The 15469-nt window shown below is 40.0% G+C and overlaps 1 protein-coding gene and 1 non-coding gene across 6 annotated transcripts in view; both read right to left on the minus strand.

Annotated features, from left to right (window-relative positions):
• LOC107737605 (rap1 GTPase-activating protein 2-like) overlaps nucleotides 1-12765 on the minus strand; it is a 46039-nt gene extending 33274 nt beyond the window's left edge. For 4 of the 5 annotated variants that reach the window (XM_016549183.1, XM_016549175.1, XM_016549191.1 and 1 more), the window contains exons 1-2: nucleotides 12451-12765; nucleotides 6626-6661 (exon numbers count right to left, since the gene is read on the minus strand). In XM_016549183.1, the coding sequence (XP_016404669.1) occupies nucleotides 6626-6661; nucleotides 12451-12494 (80 nt within the window). In that variant the 5' untranslated portion in view covers nucleotides 12495-12765. The remainder of the gene's footprint in view (nucleotides 1-6625; nucleotides 6662-12450) is intronic. The other variant, XM_016549197.1, reaches the window with a different exon arrangement.
• A 767-nt stretch (nucleotides 12766-13532) lies between these two features.
• trnas-uga (transfer RNA serine (anticodon UGA)) lies at nucleotides 13533-13614 on the minus strand. Its single transcript has one exon. It is a non-coding gene; the product is annotated as a tRNA-Ser (tRNA).
• Nucleotides 13615-15469: the final 1855 nt, after the last annotated feature.

Consider the following 15469-nt stretch of genomic DNA (forward strand, 5'->3'; position numbering starts at 1 on the left):
CTTTTTGTGCGCAAAAGAAAAAAAAAACGACTTTATTCAACAATTCGTAGAAGTAGAAGTTTGTGTGCGCAGCTGACACAGAGCAGCATACGCTGTTTGCGTTCAGTGGATACTCTCCAAATTGGCGCTAGGGTGACGCAGAGGAGACGAGTTGTTGAATAAAGCCTTTTTTTCTTTTTCTTTTGCGCACAAAAAGTATTCTCGTAGCTTCGTAATATTACGGTTGAACCCGATTAGTAGCAATTGGGCTGGTTTTGTTATGCAGACCTGGCAACCCTGATCTATAGCAAAATGAATACCCATTTTTTATACTGTACATAATAATATTGTAAAGTCTAAATTCTCTTGAATTTCAAATAATGTATTATAATGAGTTTTAGTTAGTGTTTTAATTTTATTTATTTAGACTTATTTATTTTTTGAATTTTAATATTGGCTATTTATTGATTACCAGCCATAACATGAAAATATTATATAAAATGAATATCAGTGTATCCCTAATGTGAATAAAACTGTATAAACTTGTATAAACGGAACAACGGAATATTTTCCTGTTTGACTTGTTGCCATTTTTCGTCAATAATATTGATGGTCTGATTTTCATTGTTATTAATGATCTGATTCTTTCAATGATCATAATCACTAATTATAAACTCATGAAGGAAAGAATCATACCAAAACGTTCAGTTTTGTTTATATTTCGAAGCAACAGATTATAGTAGAACATACTACAATTACATCACGAAGTTGTAGCAATTTGTGTCATTCTTCATTAAATTTTAAAAACGACTCCTTTAGGGCTTGCTAATTCAGATAAATTATATAATACCAAATGGTCTAGACATACATGGTCTACAGACATAAAGGACCCTAGTTTTCACCTTGCCAGTGGGATTTCTAAAAATAGATATGTGGTCTACACCATCCTTCAAACACTTATGAACACAATGGAAATATTAATGACCCTCGCCTTTCATCAATTCACCTCAAAGCAAACCATGAATTGGTCCTGTAAAGGCCGATATCAGGCAGAACCGGATCATTTCCATGTGTATGATCTGCAGTCACGACCCTATTCAGGGTTATGCAGTGATACACGCAAACAGAGCGACGCTTCTTTCCACTCTGATGCTCCGAGCACTTTACCAAACCACTTCATCAGAGCCTTTCAGGTTCTTCAAGCCCTGTTTGTTTGTTTGTTTGTTTGTTTGTTTGTGTGTGTATGTGTGTGAGGATAATGCTGGAGATGCATGTGCATGAATAATAAGCTAAACCCTGTGAATGAGCGGATGGATGGCAAGCAGGTGGAGGACGAATCTGAACATTTGGCAAGACAGGACAGATTAACCCTTTAATGCTGTTACCAATGAAGATTCAGCATAGCTCTTACTGGGGAAAATTGACCCTACATGACAAAACAGAAGGAAAATATTTAACTGATGAGAAGGAAAATATTTAACTTTGCCAATGGATGGATGAAAACTCAATGCTAACATCTGAACATACAAATGAAAATCAGATTAATTAGACAACAAGTAAGGGTTTGAATATTTGTTCTAAAAATGATTATTTACTTAATGATAGGGATGCATCTTATAATATGAAATTGGGCTACATTTTGATTCAATCTGATTAGATTGATTAGAGCAGTGGTTCCCTGAGAAGGGAATGAGACACTGCGTCCTCTAGGGGTCGCTATGGGGAACGCCTTCAGTGTGACTGGTGTCTGCAGCATACATCTAAACACAACAATGCTATTGGCCGGCGACAGCCTATGACGTGAGAACACGTCATCCACTTCTTTGTCTGAAGCTTACGTCCGAAGCATGGCGAGGAGACTAGAGGACGCAGTGTCTCGTTCCCTCCTCAGGGAACCAGGGTTACATACGTAACCTGAGACGTTCCCTACCGAGGGAACTTCGAACTGCGTCCTCTAGGGGTCGCTATGGGGAACGGTATACCCACACTGCCATGCTGAGGGGAGTGCATGCCAATACTAAGGTGAGCACTAAGTACCAACTCAATCAAGTCAGAGGAGCTGCCCCTAGGACGTTTTTGACGGCTGTTAGCGATATGACCCCCTACGGCCAAAGGCCCGAGCTGTGCACCAAAAAACTCACCTGTAAGGGCTGGCTTATAAAAAGCCAGAGCCCAGGGCAAAGCTCAAGGCTTGGAATCATAAAAAAGGATTCCTTTAAGGCAGTGGTCACCAACCTTTTTAGGCCCAAGATCCCTGACCTCGGCCTTTATGAAAGACAAGATCTACCTATTGAAGAATTGATAGAAAAAGACATCCCAGATTGTACTTCAAATTTTAGGCCTTTTACTTAGTATTTTAATTAGTGATGCGCCGATCATAGCTGATTCAGAATTCAGATTTTCTTTTCTTTTTTAACTAGCAAATTGGATTCTGATACTTTGCTACATAAAACATCTGCACGAAACAAAAACAGCAGGTCTGAATGAGACGCACTCTCTGACAGCAGGTGGCGCCTATGAACAGGCTTTTTTTTCGGGATCTACTGGGACAGTGATAAAGATCTACCAGTCAATCGCGATCGACGGGTTGGCGACCACTGCTTTAAGGGGATACAGCCAAGAACCAGGGCTGGCATAGCCCATATCCTGGCCTGTAACACAGGGACTACCTCCCGCTCTGAGAATCATAAGATACCCAGGGGACTTAGTAGCAACTACAAAGTGTGTACACGGAGAGTGGGCCCAAGGTAAAACCGGAGACAGAGCCAACTCAGAGAAAGGGGACGAGGTCAGCATCGCGCCACCCTTACCCAAAAAGGGCTTTAAAAAAGGTGCACAAAGGCTAGCGTGCACACCTGCCATGAATATGGACTAGAAAAAGTGCACAAAGAACTAGCGTGAGCACTTACCATAGATATGGATTTAGAAATACCGTTATTAAAAGCCACAGCAACCACGGCGAGCCGGGATCTAACTGCTCAGAAGTAACAGGGCTCTCCGCCTAGCGCTACCAAGCTCAACCTAATAGGGAGGCAGAAATGGCCTAACAACCTATAAGGCTAAACACAGAGCAGCACAGACACTTAGGAGGGAGCGGAGTGCTCAAAGAAACCCCTGGGGAAAAAGGGGGAGCACTACCAAGCTCAACCATACAGGTATCAACAGAGATAAAACAGAAGAGTGAAGCCCAGGTAAGGATCCGCGGCCTAAATAAACTCAGAGAAAGGGGACGAAGTAGATCACGTCACCCTTACCATAAAGGATTTTAGAAAGGTGCTCAAAGGCCCAGCGTGCACACCTACCATGATTATGGAATTTCAAGAAGTGCACAGAGAGCTAGCGTGTGCACTTATCTATAAAAGGAATCAGACCAGGCTCCAAAGTCGGAGAACTCACCAACCGATGTGGAAGCTCTGTTACTTATGGTAAAAACCCCCAGGAGCAAGATTCTCGACTCTCCGCAGAGAGAAGAAACAGACGTCCCATTCAGATTGTAATGACCCACCTGCAGAGAGGGGAGCACCATGCTCAGAACGCAGATAGAACTCCAATAGGGGGAGCTGCAGACTCCCACCATAGAAATAATTGACCAAGGAAGTCACAAAAAGGCTTTACTACTTGGTGTGATCATATGAGTAATTATGGGATTTCTCAGGCAGAGGCAAGCCCTTAGGCTCAACCAAAAATCCCCAGCTCAGGTCTAAAGAGGCCCCTCAAGGCGAGACCGAGCAACCCAGGGAGCACAACGGGGGACAGTGCCTCCAAAATAAGTTCAACCTGGGAGAGAAAAACCTCAAAGGCCCGCAGGTCCTGAGGTTGCAGTGTTTATACTGAGGACATGATTGACCAAGGAGGCCTCTCGAGGAAGCCTAACGACTCGGAGTCGGAGTCCAGCCAGCACGGGGTTTACAAGCCGTCAGGATCCTGCCAGTCAGCGTAAGTGATGCATCCTCAGCGAGGCTCACTGGAAGAGAAAAGGAAATGCTTCCATCATGGCTCAAGCGCCTGTCTCTCCCGGACCTTCAGTAGGTAGTTCTATGAGACATAGAAGCTAACCGGAACATCATTGGTCCAGCCGGAGACTGTAATGCCGGTTGCATGGAGGTTCTTAGTCTGATTAGGGCAGGAAAGGGTTAACAGGGGAATTGGGAGAGGAAGACGAGGGTAGATGTAAATACTCTAAGAGGGAGGTCCGTCCTGGTCCACCTCTCTCAGGTCTTGCCTCTGACCCTTCGTGTCGCGACACTAGCCTTCTGAACCTGTCTCTGGTCCTTAGACCAAGATGGGCCAGGACCCCTTTGTTTGGGCTGAGAACTGGGCCTTCGTGGAATGAAGGACTTAAAAGCAGCTGAGCGCGCCCTCGCCTCCTTAAACTTCTCGACTACGGTCTCGATGGAAGTGCCGAAAAGTTCAGAAGGAGAGACCGGCGCATCAAGGAGAAAGCCCCTCTCTTTCGTCCCGATGTCAGCCAGGTTCAGCCACAGATGTCTCTCCGTTACCACCATAGCCGCCATAGATCTGCCCATGGCAGTGGCGGTCTGTTTGGTGGCACGGAGAGCGAGATCCGTAGTGCGGCGCAGCTCAGACACTTCTTCAAGGGAAAGACCCTGACCTTTATCCAGGTCTTTCAGCAGGTCAGCCTGGTAGGCTTGCAAAATTGCCATGGTATGCAATGAAGCCGCAGCCTGACCTGCTGCTGCATAAGCCTTGCCATTCAGACGAGATGTAATTTGAAGGGCTCTGGATGGCAAAGAAGGGAGCCCTAAGAGAGGATGTCTCTCCCATAGCGAGATAGCAGGCTAGCGTCTCTTCAATGGGAGGCACCCTCTCATATCAGCTCTTGCACATCCCCTCAACGTTGGCATAACTAGTCTGCTGAAACCTGTGGATGCGCGAAGAGAACGGATTTTTCCAAGTCTTCTCGATCTCCACATGAAGATCAGGAAGAAATGGAAGGCTCACCTGGGCTGAAGGGTTATGGTCAGAAAGATAGCGCTCATCGAGCTGACCACGAGGCGCCACCTTCCTAGTTCCATAACCTCAAGCAGCTCCTCATACGCAGGGCAGGAGGTTTGAGAGGACTCAGTCTCAACTTCCTCGATTATATCTGACATCTCCTGCTCTTCCTGGCCGGGAGCCAGCAGAGCACTAGCTGCTGGATCAGATGACGTCAGAGAAATAACGTAATCTCCAGCAGCTCACTCTCATCCACGACCGACGAACGAGAAAGGGAAAGCCCCTTCTTTAATTCATCGACCAGGTCCACCTGAGAACCCCATGAGCTCAGTTTCCTCCGTACTTCAGCAGCGGCGGGTCCTGAGCCCTGAGGAACTGATGGCTGACCCTCTTTCCTCGAAAAAAGGGCCAAACGAGAGCGGAGCTTCCTCATGGGAAAAAGCTCACAATGAACGCATGCTGCCCCCTCAAGGACGTCACGCGCGTGCTCTTCGCCCAAACGTATGACGCAAAGATCGTGTGTGTCATCGGGTGTCAAATAACGCGGACACGGATCCACACACCTCCTAAACGCCTTGCTAGTGCTAGTGCTCGCCATATTAGTAACAAACAGAACAGCGTTCTTACCAGTATGCACTTCAAACAAACAGTCTCTGAAGACGAAGAAGAGGATGACGTGTTCTCCTGGCGCCCTTTTATACTGTTGTCGCACCGGTAATGACGTCATAGGCTGTCGCCCGCCAATAGCATTGTTGTGTTTAGATGTATGCTTCAGACACCGGTCACGCTGAAGGCGTTCCCCATAGCGACCCCTAGAGGACGCAGTTCGAAGTTCCCTCGGAAGGGAACTATAAAATACTATTAACAGAAATTAGGAGCATTAATACAGGTGAATAAATTTACCACAATTTATTTTGTGATACTAGAAGTCTGAAGAGCTGTATGTTCTTCAATTAAAACAACAAATATTGAGGGGAAAAATATGATTTTAGTTTTTATCTTGATTTCTGTTTTTTTTTTTTTTTTTGCATTTTAATTATCTTAGAATGTTTTAAAATATTATTAATAATATAAATATTAATTAGATTAATGATATATACATTTTTATATAATTAAAGTCATCCTGCCCCAAAAATATACTATATTAGTCAATAATAATAATATAATATAGTATTTTCTTCAAATCAAGGCAGTCACAGTCCTAACAGTTCAAACTGACAAATAAATTATATCTTTTTAATGAACAACTGAAAAGACTTATGAATCAGTCTAATGAGCCTGTTAATAATTAACATCTGATTCACTCACTGAGCCACAAGGCATTACCTTTGGTCATATTCTGGACTCAAAAATAACCAATAACTAGTACTTTATAATGGTGGTCCTCATGATAAAGTGTTTACCATATACATTTACATAAGAGTGAATGTAAAAAGGCCTAAAAAGAGGCCAAAAAAGCTAAAAACCACCGTAAATGCTAAAAACCACATACAGATGATACTTTTCACACAGGAACTAAGCATTTTGCTCACACAAACCTATATACCCGGCACTGCCTGCAGTTTTCTTCTGAGCAACAGACCTCTCATTTACCTCTTTTCATGAAACGCATAGATAAGAGGACACAGACTGTCAGGTTTTGTGGGAGATGGAGAGGAGAGAGGGGGTCTGCGGTGCAGACAGTACTCACCGGGCTCGAAGGGCGCTAATGGTAGACTTGTCAACCCTGCATTTGAAGAGAAAAGACAAGAAAGCATTTAGGATCAAGGAACAAACATAGATGGCTGTAATTTGCTCGGTTTGACCCGTAAACTGAACTGGCAGAATGAAAGGAACAAAAGGGGTTAAAAAAGGACATTTCTGTAATGTATCATCCCTGTATGATTTTGTTGTCGACATGGCTAGGTGAGCTTAATGCCCAATTAATGTTGACATGCAGAAAAGGTCACCCACCAGCACGGACTACCCACAATATCGCATCAAAACATAACAAGGTTGAGTCAGGCTGTGTGAAAGGGTGTGGCCGTTTATTTTTATCCAGCTTGTTTTTGATATTTCACACATTTATGTGTCACACACAGTTTCCTTTTATCAGCAGAGTGAAGGTATAGTGTTAAATTAGGACTTTTAATCTTTAAAGCATTTTTCGATTCACATGGACATCTCAGTTTTTGCATGATATGTACTGTCATATGATGTTTTTGTTGTAGTTAAAACAAGTTAATTTTTTTTATATAAACAAAAAAAAAATCACGTTAATTATTTTTAACACAAGTGATGCACTTACAATGACCAATCTGTAAACTTTAAAATACTCACTTATTTTAACAGTAAAACAAGGCATAAACAATATGTGTTAACATGATTTTAGTGTGAAGAAATTGTTTACTAATTTTTTCTGTTAAGTTCTATCCAATTTTACAATTTCATTGCCATGACAACTTACAATTTTACAGCGCAATGCACACGTTTTAACAGAAGAATTAAGTGATTGAAGAATTGAGTGATTTATAACTTTACATTTCTGCTTTAAATGCTACAAAAATGTTGAAATTATTGTATTTTGAATAGTCTACCTTTATGAAGCACTTTATATACATAATTCATAGAAAGAAAAATGAAAATAACGCTTAAAAAGAAAACATAAAATAGTAATAAAAAATAATAAATTAATAATAATAATTAAATGATATTGTTTAATTATATTATTATTTTTCAAGTGTTGTCCCCAAAGTCACTGCACATTACTTATCATTCACTTGATTAACAATATTTTAGTGTGTTGAACCTGGAATATTCCTTTAATAGATGCTATTTTTAACATTTCTAACCATGAGAGCGGTTATGTGCAGCAGTCCGTGAGGGTACTGCTGTCAACTCCCATTACTGTAAGTAACTGAGGTTATTGTGTCTCATTTTCTTTATTATACTAGACCGATTCCCTAAAACACACAACAACAGGGAATGGAACATCCTATTCAGTGAGATGATTTAGTGAGACAGTTTGTTTGAAGATGCCACTTGGTTTGATATTTTGCAAAGAAACTCATTATAAGGGAGAACTTAAGTGTCCAAAAAATATTAGCAGGAGACTGTGAAACCCAATGGACCTACATAATGCAATGCCCGCGCAGCACCTATGAAGTTCAAATGTACATGCAATATGGGGGGAAAAAAATAGATTTCCAGCTGCTGCACATGCCTTTGAGCAACACACTCAGATGTGGGTTATAAATGGATGTCAAAGTGAAACGTAAAGTGTATTACAGATGGAAAACACAGTTGCATGAGCATGGTGTCTTTTCTGGTGCTGTGCAGCAGAGCAGACAATCCATCATCTCACTGTCCACCACAGTGAGGGAGCTTTCAGAGCTTAACGATGTAAAAATCAGATTAAATGTGGTTTAAGTGTACCTCACACGCAGGTTACTCTGTATGAAATCAGCATCTCTTATGATTTGTGTGTGTGTGTGTGTGACCATCTGTTTGTGCAAGGTGACTGTTGAGGTGTCACTATTAAAAGCATGGTGTGATAGTGACTGGGTGTGGTGGGGATGTGGGTAATTCTGAGAGAGGAAGGGTGTGGATGTGTGTGTGTGTACATGATACAGAATTTCCCACAGCAAAAAGCTGACACAGGCTCCTATATGCAGTTCTCATATGTTTGCAACATTTAGTACAGAATTATTGCAGCAAATGAAATAAACCCTATGCTTTTACAAATAATACATAGGGGGCGACACAGTGGTAATACTAGCTATGCATCCATCCACCTATTTTTATGCACATTTTGGGATATGCTGGAAACACCAAGATGTGCATACATTCTAAAAATACTCATAAAAATCATATGCACTCAACTGAGTCTGATGTGTTTATCTGATAAGAAGACATGCTCATGAATCATGATGGAAACACATTTGCCGAATAAATTCCTTTATTCGCAACAACAACAAAAAAAAAACTCACATGACTTTGCCTCAACAGATCATGTGACTGAATAAATGGACTAACCAGCAGATCGATGTTATTTCAATCAATCTGAAATACCTGAGCCAAAGTTTATCATCAAAATGACTTGGTACTAGAAACATCTCCCCGAACTGTCTCACACTATTGCGTTATTAAGCATCAGGCATCTTGACACAAAATAACATGACGGCATTTATTGCTTTTCATCTGCGCTCTGAGGTGCAAGCCAAGTAATTTATAATATAAACAAAGACCCAAAGTGGCTTCTCTTATTGCAGCAACTTTTATTTTTCTTAGTAATATTTAGTCCCAGTTTATCAGGAAGTTATGTTTTTGTTCTCTTCAACTCACTGGATAGAAATGGTGCTTTATTCGCAAATGTTTTATGTGATATGCCACTTTTTTTAATTGACAACTTTGGATGAAAACACCTACTGTACTGTTGCCTCACAGCAAATTTTATGTTTATCTGCTCACCCCCAGGGCATCCAAGACGTACGTGACTTTGTTTCTTCAGTAGAACACAAACGAAGATTTTTAACTCAAACCGTTGCAGTCTGTCAGTCATATAAAGGCAGTGAATGGGAATCACGGCTTTGAGAGTCAAAAAAACATACACAAACAAAACCAAATTAAACCCTGCGGCTCGTGACGATACATTGATGTGTAAAGACACGAAACGATCGGTCTGTGCAAGAAACTGAACATTATTTATATCGGGTTTTTTACCTCTGATTCACCGCAATGTCCGTTTTCTTGCACAGTCCGATCGTTTCGTGTTATTACACATCAATGTATCGTCACGAGCCACAGGGTTTAATTTGGTTTGCCTGTTTCACACATACTCCGTCTGCAGAGCGTATGTGTTGCATTTTTTTTACGCCCACATGTTAACGGATCGTTCACTGCACGCGGTTGCGGTCCGTCAGTGCGTTCCAGGAGCGGCGCGTCTGCTCTGCAGCAATCGTTTACGCACCGAGTCTATTTTTGTTGTGCTGCACACGCTGAATTAAAGCGACAGCGCATTGTTCGCGGTAAAAATGAACATGGATTGACACAGAAATGTAGTAATTTCACAATAAATTGATATAATTAAAGTCTACTGTGTTTCACAGTAAACACGTGGCTTTTTGGCTAGATTTAAAACAAGGAAAAGTGCACTTTTAGATAAACAAGGCAACATAATAGATGCACTTGTGGTGGTAGAAAAACAAAGTTCTTTAAGACCCGCGGGATTGCTTGTAATAAAGATTTAAATGCAAAAGAAAAGGCACGAGGGTCGACTGTTTCTGTCAGTAGTGAGTTTTAATTTAAAATGTTTGTGATAGCTTTAACGTAAGAAAAGTAACACATGTTTAAATGTGTTGCCACTTGCTTGAGCAACTTATTATACAAACCTAGAAGTCAAATGCATGAATAATACGTTGTTTATATTTATTGCTTTTAAACTAACGTCTATGAAAGATTGTTACTGTACTGTGATAAAAGAGTATCACAATGCTGAAAAAGCTTTATTTTTTACATGATTTGAAATCTAAATAATGGATAAATGTTTTTGTGGCCTAAACAGCCGCGGACTGCAAATGCGTCCTGTGTGAAAGCACAATGAGTCCGTGCTGCTTCTGCACGCATACGCACAGCAGACGGAGTATGTGTGAAACAAGCCTTAACTTAACCATCAGCCAAGGCTCAATAACCCCAATCCTCAGTCTAATGTTAAACCGAACACATAAGGCACATCCTAATTCTATGCCAAAACCTAACCATCAACCTAATGGTAAGCTTAAATATAAGAGTAGACTCCCAGGCTAACGCTAAGGATTAACAAACCTAACCCCTAGCCTAATGCTAACTAATTAACACCAAATACAAAACCTAAATCTAACCTTCAGCCTAATTTTAAGCATAATACTGTCTGTGTAATGTTACCTTCAGCCTAACACAAAGTCTAAACCTAACTATTGGGTCAACTTTAAGGCTAAATAAACCCAATCCTCAACCAAATGCTAAGCCTAAACCTAACCATCAACCTAAAGTAAAGCCTAAACCAAAATGTAAGTGTAAACCCACGCCCAAAATCTAAGAACTCCAGCACTCTTGTGCAATTCCCAGGCAAATTCTGAATGTTGTCACACTCTTGTGAACACATCAAACATCAAAAATGGCCAAATAGCTTTAAAAACTGTTAAAAATAGCCTTGAAAGGAAATGTTTGTTGTCAGGTAGAGATGATGTAGAGGAGGAGCAAGAGAGAAAGTAGAAGAGTGCTGAAAGCTGTAAAAGCCTCAGTGGAGAGCTGAAACTGTAGCATCATAAATAAAGCATTCACTCGCTCTGACCCTTCATAACCGTCGCCTTCATATTCACCGTTTCCCCGTGTGGTGATGACACACACACACCATCGAAATAAGATGCATAACAGCATGTAATGATAAACATACACCTACAAAACACAATCACAACCCCACACTTACCCAACATGTGTGAGATCAAGGTTTCAATAGGGAAGCGAGAAAGGAAATGTGAAATGCTCTCAAGTAGGACAGTGGTGCGAAATCATGCTAATGTGCACTGTAATGCATCTACGATTACTTTTAAATGATTTAACATTACAGAAATTATTCAGCATCTCAGTCAGAGCATCATACAGAAACTTAGCTGGTATCTGTATTGTATGTTTTTGTCCAAACAATGTATGTCAATGGGGTCCAAGTTTTGGACCCCATTGCCTTTCATTACATGGACAAAAACAGAGACAACTAAACACACTACATGAGCAACACTTTCAATTCAAGTCATTAATAATCATTCGTTTATTAATATTAGTATGTCTACAAGAGATTGACACATTGGTGACATTCAGTGCGGTCAATAAATGATTCTCTGGAAGTTGTGAATGCATATGAAAAAAGAAAGAGCGAGAAAGTGAAAAGCTGATTCAAATTTTGCATTTATTATATGCATTTGACAGACAAAGCTGTGATAAACAGTCTTGAAATAAACAAAAAGAGCTTGTAAACAGTCCTAGCAATATCTTCTTTTTCATACAGAAAATATATTTGCTACTCACTTAATAAATGTCCCCATCATATTCCACTGTGGCATAATCTAAGCAATTGTCTTGGTTTATACATGGATTTCAGACTAATAGGTCTCTGTAGCAACTTTTGCAAAGTCCTGGTCCATATGAGTGAGCAAAGAAAAAACAACACTTGAACCTGAACAATGGGCAGATCCAGATGACTAGATACCCTCTGATTCATTTGCATACATGCTACTATTACTATCAACTGTTACGACACTCCTAACATCTTCTCCTTTAGATGTCACACAGAACTATTATTGTGATATTCCTCACTGTAAATCATTCAGCTTATAAATCAATGCAAAGCCATCATTGGAGAGAGCAAATGAATGCAGATTAAAAACAGCACATGCAAGCATGCCGACAACCATAAATAAACACCAGCAAGCACATCACAGGGCATCTGGCAGACATTTCCACATAGCCGACAGCTGATGCTGTTCCACATGAGCAACGTACCATCCAAATCCACCAAAGGATACGCTCCTCTTCCTCCTCAGCATGGTCCCTCTTTATTCGCCTCTAACTCCAATTCGTCTTCCTCTCCCTCCTCACTGTCTCTCTTGTATGGTCCCTCTGTGCTTGTGTTTCAGTATCTCACAATCACTCTTTCTGTTTCCTCACTCTCTCGTGTGGATCTCTCTCTCTCTATGAAATGATTTCATTCTCCACCCTCTTTCTCACCCTTTGTGCATGTGTATGTGTGTGACAGTTTGGGGTTCTCGCACCTGCTATGTCACTCCCTCTCACTTCAGCGCACAACTCCACACGTTATGAGTAGAAGACAGGGTGGAGGAGGAAGAGAGGAGGGGCTGAACGCAGTATTTAAAAAAAAAAAAAAAATCTCATTCCCTCTGGGCCTTCTGTCTGCTGGAATATAAAATATGAAATATGGCTGCCTGATAAGAACCTTTAAGTGACAGTGATTATAAAAATAATACAATAGAACCATATGACAATTTTTTGTCTTTTAATCTGTTAGCTTTAGCATTTTCATGCCTGCAACCCAGCAAACTCAATTATTATTTTCACCTAAATTAATAATAGGATAGTGGAATGCATAAAGAAGGATGCATTAGGATTTTTGCATGAATTTTTGATGAATCTATTTTGCATTTGATCTCACAATACAACATTATCATAAAAAGACTGGCAGTGGTGTGATATTTGGCTCTAGACTGTGCCCACTGTGAAAGCAGTAATTGTGCCTAGATTTACTAGTAAGAACTACATTACTAATAAAAAAAATACATTAACGCCCCCTACTGGCAAGATTAATTTAGACCAACGATTCTTCCAGTTCACTGAAACGCCCAGCCACTGAAAAGTTGAGACTTTTAGAGGTCATCAGAAAGCGACAGACTTCTCATTAATTTAGGTAAACATGAATATATTCGTTATGAGCACCAAAAATAAAACAAATGCCATTCTGGAATTAATTTAATCACAAAATCCTTCAGTCTTTTGCCGTGCATTATTTGTGTCTTTAAGATCAATATAATCACAAAAAACTTATGGAAACAAGAAAATAAATGTTATTTCGCTGCGAGCAGGGTTCGAACCTGCGCGGGGAGACCCCATTGGATTTCAAATCCAACGCCTTAACCACTCGGCCATCGCAGCTTACCGCTATGCCTCAATCGCTATAAAACCTATATGTTATCGCACTTCTATCATATTTTACTGATTTTTCGCTCGCACTTTTTATTTTCTATCTGTTAATCATTATTACATTTAAGATGAATGCAAGAAGGAAAGCTTTCGCCTCAGAATTCTGCACAGACTGTTCTTTGCTTTTGGTAACAAGATCAATTTAATGTACATCGGGGTTACCAATTTAGGTTACCTGGCTGGTGTGATATTTTGACGACATGCACTGAAATCCCTATTTGAAGTTTTAAGGATCCAAGGTCTTTATATAAAAACATCTTCCCTTAAAATCTGAGTTTGCAAAAGCGCGATTTCAAAAGCAACATGTTTGCGAAATGACCGTTCAGAACGACTGAACCGGAAGTGAAATGCTAACTCGTTTCCGGGTCTTGGCCTACAAAAATACATCATCCCTACCAGCCAGTCGTATTTCTTACTGGCTAATTTATACAAAGAACATGATGCAGGAATATGCATATTTTAGTATAAAGTATTGTTATTATTATTCCAGAAGACATTTTTACAATAACTATATTTATGAGGAGCTTTTATTTTGTCAGAAACTGAACAGCGTGTAAAGTATGCAGTTTCTGCGCTAAACCTCCTCTTACCCAGTGTTGCCAACTTAGCAATTTTGTTGCTAAATTTAGCAACTTTTCAGACTACCCTAGCAAATTTTCTTCCAAAAGCACCTAGCAACAAATTTAGATATTTTTTAATTTTATTTGGCTACAAATGTGTAGTTTTACTAGTTCACTAGCTAATAAAAAAAACTTGTAATCCTTCAAAAATGTGTAAGTGTTCGTTCAATAATTCAATGTTGTATATAAAAAGTTATTTATATTTTAACATTATATTATGCATTTATATTATTTTACGAACAAATCTAAATTAACATATAAAAATATATTTTTTACTGAGATTTGATGTAGTGACACAATTTTTGCATCGTGATTACGTAATGACGTCATCACGCAATGACATCAAGTCATTTAGCAACTTTTAGCAACAAATCGACCTTCCTTTAGCAACTTCCCCTGAAAATTAGTTGGCAACAGTGCTTACAGCTGTGGTGGTGGTTACGGCATACATCTTGCACTACCCTTCCATCTGGCATCCTTTCCATACAGTAATCAGCTTCATTTTCGGAAGGTGCGATGGTGAGAATATGTGTGTAATCAATGCATCCAACCACACTGGAAATCCTAAAGGAAATTCTAATTATTAGGTTACTTAGAGGTCGCAACAAGATTTTATCAAGTGAACGCCATTTAAAAATGGTACCGTTCAAATAAATATGCATGTGGATATGGCAAAATAAATAAATTAGATCAAATTAAATCAGGATCCCTTATAAAAAGACATGCCATTTTTGTCACATTTACCGTGTCTGCATGATGAAAATGAAAGTGGTCCTGTGAGAAAAATAATCTTGTTTCCTTTTTCATTAAGATTATTTTTCTTACCCCGCTGGAAATTAATTTTACTTGATTACCTCAGGAAACAAGACTAAATATCGTATATATTTTTTCTTATATAGAAATGCATCATGATTTAAGAATTTTTAGATATTTGTACTTGAAATAAGGCAAAAATCTCAGCAATAAAATCAATTTGTGCAGCGTGAATGAATGAATGAGGTATTTTAGTCTCGCGTAGCCAGACCTTCAGACTGACGGCTGAAGGCCTGGAATCCATGGCAGCTTTCTTTGGCCAAGGCCCGCCCATGAGGTGGTTTGACCGACATGGAAAAGCGAGGATTGGCCAGCTATCCAGTGCGCTGTGATTGGCCGAATACCTCAAGCGTGTGACGGAAATGACGGAAATG

The sequence above is a fragment of the Sinocyclocheilus rhinocerous genome, unplaced genomic scaffold, assembly GCF_001515625.1.
Source record: "Sinocyclocheilus rhinocerous isolate Xijiao unplaced genomic scaffold, SAMN03320098_v1.1 scaffold4236, whole genome shotgun sequence".
Lineage (NCBI taxonomy): Eukaryota > Metazoa > Chordata > Actinopteri > Cypriniformes > Cyprinidae > Sinocyclocheilus > Sinocyclocheilus rhinocerous.